The 9,278-nt window shown below is 39.9% G+C and overlaps 1 protein-coding gene across 1 annotated transcript in view; it reads right to left on the bottom strand.

Moving 5' to 3' along the window:
* Window positions 1-7,437, bottom strand: part of LOC111865150 (delta(7)-sterol 5(6)-desaturase) — an 18,824-nt gene extending 11,387 nt beyond the window's left edge. Inside the window, exons 1-2 of the mRNA XM_023852921.2 lie at window positions 7,216-7,437; window positions 1,517-1,710 (exon numbers count right to left, since the gene is read on the bottom strand). Coding sequence (XP_023708689.1) covers window positions 1,517-1,710; window positions 7,216-7,411 — 390 coding nt within the window. The 5' untranslated portion in view covers window positions 7,412-7,437. The remainder of the gene's footprint in view (window positions 1-1,516; window positions 1,711-7,215) is intronic.
* Window positions 7,438-9,278: the final 1,841 nt, after the last annotated feature.

Here is a 9,278-nt window from a genome sequence, read left to right on the forward strand (position 1 = left end):
ATTATTATTATTATTATTATTATTATTTGAAAGTTATAAATCGATTGTGTTCTTACACGTATGTTTATAACTTAATTTTACTCCTGATTTTAACTGGCCAGTGGGCTGTTAAGTTCGAACGTGAATAACTGGAGAATTTAATTTAATTTAATTTCACTTTACATGATTTATGACACCGAAATTTTTCTTGTGAAAGAAACAGGAAATCGCCCTTCACAAGGCCGATTAAAGAAGAATTTCAGTGCTGTTTATTCATTTGTTCTTTTTTGCGTCATGTTGCATATAAATATTAGTAATATTTCTTTAAATATTCATATTTAAAATTATTAAAAACCTTCACTGTTTATATGTACGGTAAATTATTTTCAATTGTTGATTATATCAGGTACGTTCTTTTGCCTTTTATTTAAACAAATATTTCCGATCAAGCCACCAACAAAAAACAAAAAACTCCGTGGCCTCTAGTCCGCAAGCGAACTATAGCGACCGAGCGACGGCCGCTTGTCAACTAAGTTAGTGCCAAATTTTGCGTTTAAACAGTGTCGCGTGGTCAGCGCAACGGATCCCCACGGCCGTTAATCTCGGTTTTATAGACCAGAGTCGCTTTTTCATTGAAATAGCTCCTCAGTTATCCTCATGGGGCTGAGTGGACCCCGTTCCAGACTCACCACTTGTCAGAAAATCTGGTAGCGCCGGAATTCGAACCCGGGATCTCTGGATCTGTAGCCAGAAACTCTGATCACTAGGCTACAGAGGCGGTCCTTACATATTTTCAAAATGGCGGTCACTCCAAATATTCACAGCTACTGTACCCGAGATATCACTGATATCATATACCTTTTGGAATGTGTATGTTTGGGAGGGAGTGCCTGAGAATATTTTTCTTTTGACAATCTTCTTCAGTCCTCTCCTTGCACTCCCTCATAATTTTTCTTATGCTATAACTTAACCTTTTTTCGAAACCCAGAGTAAAGTTTGTTTTCTCTCCGGCTTTCTTTTTAATTCGCTTAGTGGGGGTGGCGTCCAGCTGGGTCCACTCGGCACGACGGCCACTGATTGGCCTATTGTGATTATGATGATGAAGAATTTAGTGGAATGAATATGGGTAGGGGAAACCGAAGTACTCGGATAAAACCTGCCTCAGCGCCAATTTGTCCACCACAAATCCTACTTGACCAGACCAAGGATCGAACCCGGGCCGCTGCGGTGGGAAGCCAGCGACTAACCGCTTGAGCTATGGCGCAGCCTTTTCTCTCCGACTTACAGTGCCAAATAATTATTGCGAAAGCAAGATTTCTCGTTTTATAATTCTTTCCATTACGTTCTCTGTTCGCCCCTCTTAAGTACAAATACTCTCTGCAGACACTTTCAGTTGCAGTTCTTCTCTTCCCTTCAAAATGTTAGGTTTCAGTTATATGGAAAAAAAATTATACAGTTTATGAAAAACCAATAATTAAATGATATCTTATATGCCATAAGAGCATAGTATTTGTACCAAAATAAATTCACAACTCACATGGAGGAAACCGCCAATTATGAAGTATGCACCATACGAGACTATCGTTGCACTTATCCAGTAATACTGCAGATCCTTGAGGTAGAGAGACTCCAGACTGAGCTCTTTCAAACTAAATGTCGCATTGCCATTCGCTTCTCCTTTGTTATATCCCAGGTACTTCGCAAGATGCACAAATATCAACAGCCACTCCCCTGCAAATGGTACAACAATTCACTGTGGATTATGAGGAACGTTTAAATGAGTAAGAAGAGACCTGAACAAACAAATAACGTTTTTCGATTATGGAAATTTTTAACAGTTGCGTCTATCTTATGGGATTGATCTTGCTCAGGATAGGGACAAGTGGTGGGCTCTTGTGAACATTAATGAATATTTTGGTTCCAAAATGTGCTAGGAAATCTTTGAGTAGCTGTGCAATTGGCAGATTCTCAACAAGCACTCAACTCCCTGCAGTTAGTCACTTTCATCTTCTTGGATATAACGCCATGTAGTACATGGCTGTAGTCAGCTGACGTTTAGGACGAACATGTCGCCTCTGTCTTCAGGGTTGAAGAATAATCCAAGCAAGAGACCAGCGCGAAAGTAGGCAACAAGCAGAGCTCTGAAACATCGTTGGCTTTCAACAAACTACACGACGTTATATCCTAGAAGAGAGAACTCTTTATAACCACCGGTATGAGAGCCTAAAAGCCTACAAAGGATTTTTTTTCTCTGAGACGAATGGCCAATAATTCAGTGGTGTTCAGTTTTTAGAGAATATTTCTCACATCCGAAGTTCGTGATCTAATCACATAAGGAAAATTATTCTAACAGCTCTGATATTCGAGATAATGATAGAAAAGTAATCATTATTCACAAAACAGTATATTTACAACTTATTGAAAAATTTCACACCCCTTCTCGCTCTTTAAGTTTGGTCCAGAGTGAATTCCGTGTTCATGAATCTGTGTGGGGTAATTAATTAAAAATGGACCGATAAACGTTTACATAGAGAAAATTTGCAAGGAATAAACCTAAAAAGAAGAGAAACGATATTTATATTAAACATTTCGCTAGATAGTGCTGTCGCAAGAAGATATATTTAAGGGCGTATGCATTTATTTCTTTCGTTACGTTTACTATTTATCTTTGGTCCAATAAATGTATTCACAGCAATTGAAATGTATAAACTGTAGAAATTCTTTCTGTGTAGTTTTAGATAATATGAGAAAATAGATAAGGTAAGTTTAATAACGTTTAACTTTGCTTTCAACATATTCTTTGTTCTTCTAATTCACTGAGTACACATATAATTTATTTTAAAAAATTCTGTGATTGGTCAATGACATGCATCCTTAGTCGCGTTCTCCACCCTACAGGGTGGCTATTACAACCCCCCCCTTCTTTATTTCTGTTCGTTTCTGCGTCTCTCTGTAAGCATAAAACAACATGAGAACCTTTACTAGGATTTCCATAGCATTTAATGTTGGAAAACTGTAGTAAAATTTGAAGACTACTGCCTTCTGAAATATTACACCGTGTAGTCTGGTAGAAGTTCAACGACGTTCCATGTGAACTTACTGCCTCCGTCTAGAGGACAGAATGTGAGACCAAGCAAGTTTCCAGGAATCAGCAAGCAGAATTTTATTTATTTATTTTTATTGTATATTTATTTAAAGTCGTTGTTAAGGGCTCAGGTAATAGCGATAACAGTGAATTGGAAAGGATGTGGAAGGATACTGTATTGGCCTAATATGAGGTACTGTCCCTGTATCTGCCTAGAGTGCCTGAGAAAATCCACGAATAATCTCAATGAGAAAAGCCAGTCTTCGAGTCGGAGATTGAATCCGGATCTCCTGAATACAAAGCAGAACAGCCACTCATTTGACCGCAACGATTTGTCATAGTGGCGGTGAGCATATTGGTTGTTAAGCATCTGCATGGCAAGCATTTATGACAAAGACCGGGTGACGTATTTTACAACAGATCTCCTTAGGTTTGTCGACCCATCTCTTCGATTATTTGTTTTTGTGTAGAATTAGCGTGCATTACTAATGTCTTTATAGTTTCCTCTTAATCTAAGTTGCAATTGTAGGATTTGAGGTTCTCACCTTGATGGTTATGATCTTGTGGGATAAAACACAACGTAATTCGCCGAAAAGCCTATGTTTGTTTCCTGCTTCATGCTGTTTTCTTACGTGGCTTACTCTTCAGCTCTGAAGATGGAGAAATATGTACCTTCGAAAAGTCTGTTGACATTCTGCAGAGTATACGTGTTATATTCCAGAACACAGGAGCCTTTTGCATTATAATTAATCAAATGGAACCAACAAAACAGATGTTTGTGTAAGGTAAAGGTAAAGCAAAAAGTTAAAGGTGTCCCTGTGCTCAACGACTACACCACTGTGCACTACACCATGAAGGTGTATGGGGGAGTAGATGTATAGATCCACATTTTCTTGACCTCGGCACTAGCTGGAGGTGAGCAGTCAGCTTCACGCTCCTGCCGCTTTGCCCCCCGAGGTAGAGGATAGGAGGCTGGGTGGGCCCCTGATCCGGTCTGGAAGAAAAGGAGAAGAGAAAATTCTTGACCTTACCGGGACTCGAACTCTGACTTCTCGGTCGCCCAACCCGTAGGCAGTTGCTATACCGACTACGTTATCCTGGTGTATGGTACAGCAGTATATCAAACAGGATATCGTACAATGCAGTGACTAAATTAATTTTATATTTTTAATAATCTTTTAGAATTTATTTCCTATAGCCAATGTGCATAATGGAGATCAGAGTGAACAGCCTATATTAATACTGGATACGAACGTGGTCGCACTGGTAAATTTTGTCTTAATCATCAACACCTGTCTTGACGTCCGTGATCTCCAACACCTGGTTGCCTTATCAGTTCGATAAGAGTCTTCGTTTATTCAGTACAAGTGTACTGTTTTCCTCGATTATTGATTAATTACCAATGTAAGGATTATACTTTGCTCAAGTAGCTGTGCCAGGTGTTCAGTATACAATTGCACTCCAGTCATTGCGACAAGTGTTTAAAACCTTCGTCATTGCTATGTCTTCGTATTACCGTGTCATGTACGTGTAAGTCAGGAAGTCATGTAATATCTTATTCTATAGATGTTACCAGGAGCTGGGAAAGGGCAGTCGGTACGGCGACTGACTACGGGCTGGACGGCCAAAAAATCGGAGTTGGAGCCCCGGTAGGGTTAAGATTTGTCTTCCTTCTGCATAGTGCAGAACGGTTACGGGACCCATCTAGCCTCCTTAGTAATACGAGTAGGTAGAGGGAACCCTTTCACTGGGTGTAAAGCGGCCTGGGGCGTGCGCTGACTACTCACCTCGAACTAATGCTGAGGTCGAAAATAAGTGGATGCATATACGTATATACACTCCGCCCTATGTTTTCATGGAGTAGTGCTTAATTAGTTAAACAGAGCACTTTTTACATTTTTATGGATGCTGTCAAATATAGTTTTACATGATCTCTCTATTCTGATTAATATAGCTGTAAATTAATTAATATAAATTTCTTCTTTTTTTTCCCTTGGCACTACAGCCCCAGTGAGCCTAGGCCTACCTCCATGATCTTCTCCGTTCACTTCGGTTTTTCTAGATCTTACACATTCGGTACGACTCCTTGGGCGGGTGATCAGCTCGTCGCAAGGCCTCTACCTGTACACAACACAGAAAAACGCACACACACAAACTAAACATCCATGCCCTGAGTGGGATTCGAACCCACGATCCCGGTTTCCAAGCGAGCGAAGAGAGTACATGCCTTAGACATCTCGGCTACCGTGACCGACAATTCACTTCTTATCATGATCAATTCCTTGTCACATAAATTATGTCTCCCCGAACACTGTCAGTAATAAAATTGTAGCCAACCTAATAGAATAAATGATGCTGCCGGTAAATTTACCCATTGTCTAAACTCTCACTTCGTGCAGAAAGAGATGCAAAGATGAACTGGTTTCAGTTGCTGACAGGTGAATACAACGTCTGGATAAGTGATCTAATGGCTAGCTAATAAATAATATAATCGTCGTGAAAATGAAAAGAAGAATGTGTTGTGCTCCGTTTATATTTTGTTTACTCTGTTATTTCTGTGGAACGTGTGAGTAAATTTACTAACCCTTCATTCCTAACACCGGCAAAGGCGAGTTTATTTAAAAATTTGCTTCCCAAGCATGAACGTTGTGACATTTGGATAACACAGTGAGAATAGTCGCCAATATTTTTATTAGGCAAAATTAATGATCTATATGCATGTGTATTTTTTATTTCAAATTCCATCTTTCCCAAAATCCACCATTAATGCATTTTGATCGTTCGTTATTGAGATATCAGCACGTTTATTCAGAGGATATTTGAGAAATGCGTCATAAGATCATGGATGCCAATTCGAGAGAAATTAGGTGTGACAAGCTCAAACGTAGTGTACTTATACTGCCTCGGTACTCAGTTATGAATATTAAAAGAACTGTAAAATTCTGTTGTCATCTATCAGAAAATAGACTCGTGGACTGAAGAGCCGGGTTTCGATTCCCGGCTGGGGTAAGATATTTCTTTTCTCCACAGCGTCCAGACGGTACCTAGGGCGCATCCAGCTATGTATCCAATAGGTAGTTGGGGTAACGCGGCCGGAGCGTGAAGCTGATCACCCACCTCCATCTAGTGCCGCTATACCCCCACTCCCTCGTGTGTCGTCATGGCATAGTGCTTACTTAATTAGGCACAGAGAGAATTTTATTTTAATTTAATTTTAATCTGTAAATGTTGTTCAAAGCGAGTATATATTTATATTGAAATCGCTGCCTAGACTACCTGATGTATCAATTATATGAGAGATTCTCCCCCCCCCCCCCTTTTCCACAAAACNGGACCTAGGCCTACCTCCATGAACTTCTTTGTTCACTTCGGTTTTTTTCGATATTACACGTTCGGTAGGACTCCTTGGGCGGATGATCAGCTCGTCGCAAGGCCTCTGCCTGTACACAAACACAGAAAAACGCACACACACAAACTAAACATCCACGCTCTGAGTGGGATTCGAACCCACTATCCCGGTTTCCAAGCGAGCGAAGACAGTACATGCCTTAGACCGCTCAGCTACCGTGACAGGCATATGAGAGATTTTACGTACTAAAGTCATTGGTTGTGGGTTGTACCACCAAGGTTCTTTCCCCGACAAAATTTATCTATTCGCTACCGCGTACAGGCCTGCTGTAAGGCTCACCCAAACTACTGTCCAGTGGGTATGACTTCGGAAGTTTCTTTGAGAGTGATAATATAGTTTGACTGTGAAGCTAACTGTTCGTGGAGGCGATACGTTCCTCCGAAACGTCGGTTAACACAATATCTACACGGCGCCACATCCCGGAAGACAGCTTTCTTCATAGTCACAGCCGTGAAAACCTCAAATCTTACATTAAACTGAGTGTTTTATATATTGATTTGCGAAGTATACGAGACGATATCAGCTTTTAAACCGAATAATTACAGATGTTTCCTAAAATTTTCTCCTCCTATTTCGATTACGAACATCAATTCTGACGCCATTTTAATTTTTGATTTTGCAAATTATAATTCTAATTTTGAAAAATTGTATTTGTTATATACTCGTACTTTGATGTTTTCTTTCAAAAACACGCCTACAACTTCGGCTTTTGATCTATTTCTCAAGTATAGAATAAACTTACCTCTGATTGTGGCACCAAATGTGAAGACAGCCAACCCTACAATTATAGGTCTAATGTTCTTAGGTAAATTTGTCCAAATCGTGTCCAAAGTGCTGCTGTATTTGTCCAACCATGTGACCGCCATGGGATCATAGAACACCTTGTCTTTTTCTGTAACATCAGTATTTTTCTCCGATTTCTCACTAGTAGTCCCCATTTTGAGCAGTAGGTTCCCACGCGGTAGTTGGCACCCTTACCTATAGAGGATGATGTAGCAGTGTCGCTCCTTTTATATGAACTTCTGGAAGGACACGTGCACTTGACAACACTAGTTTCATATCACACCCTGATCTGAATGACGTTAATCTCGTTCATATTTCAACGATTAGATGGAATTCTGCTTAGGCCCCATTTATTAAGCACATATCTAAGTACATATTCAGCAGTTAATTGTTGATATATGATAATATAAATTACATAGTACAACATTCCTTGAAGATATTGAATACAATAAGATGTTTCGGAATACCACATTTCCCACAGATACTGGAGATAATCTGACTAAAGAATATTTCTATGAGTGCCTGTGCACTTGGAATATACAAAAACATAGGACGTAGTTGATGCAATTCGTATTTTCTTTAAACGTGAAGTTGTTAAATGATTATTACGGTTGTCTCTGTAACTCATAATTATAAATTTTTTCCGAACATTCACCTTATTATTACGACACTGCAGTTAATCTTTATATGGGATTGTTGCCTTCACCACATCTAATTTTTATATTTAATTTGAATTACTGCCTAGATAAAGTTGGAATTCAATCCACGCAGTTTATAAAACTTATCTTGCTGGTCTTTTAACTTCCATGATCGTTTAACTGTTTGAAACAATTTTCCGTTTATCTAAAATGTCTTGGGTGCAATTAAAATTAACTGCACTGAAATGTTGGTTTCTTAGTCTTTAAAACTTCATGGTTTTAGTTCGCAAGCAAACTATACCGACTGACCGAGCGACCGCCGCTTGTCGGCGAAGTTAGTGTCAACTTTAGCGGATAGAGGGTGTCGCGTGGTCAGCGCAACGCATCTACACGGCCGTCAATTTCGATTTTCTAGACCGGAGTCGCTACTTTTCCATTCAAGTAGCTCCTCAGTTATCCTCACGAGGCTGAGTGGATCCCGTTACAGACCCCCTATTTCTCAGACAATCTGGTAGCGTCGGAAATCGAAACCGGGACCTCTGGATCTGTAGTCAGTAACTGGGAACATCCTTGAAATACAGATGCATGACTAATTTTCTACTACTGCAAAATCTCGCCCTCTTGGTGTGTTAATGAGTTGCAGTATACTTTGTTTCTTCCATAGATGACTTCTTGAGGAAGGACTTATACTTTGAAATTATAAATAAGATATTCGCAATTCGAAGGTTAAATAAAGTGAAATTCGCTATGTCGTCGTCCTTTTGTGCATTTCGGATGTATTCTGTGTGAAATAGAAAAGGCCTATAGCTCGTCAATAAGCATATTTTAGAAACAAGTGCTTCTAAAATACCTTATTACTTTGATTTTAGACAGTTCTTTTAATATTGTATTTTATTTATAGTAGAGACTCTCTCTACAACGTTTCAGAAGGTGCCTTTTTATTGCTAATGGGGTGGGTCTAAGTCCCTTGTACTGCGGCCACTTCTGGCCTATTGTACCAGCCCCAGATGATAGGTGAAGGTGATTGTGGAGCTATTGGTGGAATGAAGATTGGCAGGGGAAACCGAAGTACTCGGAGAAAATCTGCCCCAGCGCCACTTTGTCCACCACAAATCCCACTTGACCAGACCCGGATCGAACCCGGGCCGCCAGCGGTGGGAAGCCAGCGACTAACGGCTTGAGCCATGGCGCGGCCCTTTCAGGCATAACACAAAGAGGGAGAGAAAATATATTAGTCTGTTTGGAATGTTAAAGAAAATTGCTCCAAATAGTTGATAATGTCCAGGGATTACCTTTACACCAAGAAAAGAGTACAATTCCACAAATCCTCAGGTCTACATAAGTCAGAATATCGTTAACATAAGGTGCCGTACACATGAAAATC

Source organism: Cryptotermes secundus, unplaced genomic scaffold, assembly GCF_002891405.2.
Source record: "Cryptotermes secundus unplaced genomic scaffold, Csec_1.0 scaffold92, whole genome shotgun sequence".
Lineage (NCBI taxonomy): Eukaryota > Metazoa > Arthropoda > Insecta > Blattodea > Kalotermitidae > Cryptotermes > Cryptotermes secundus.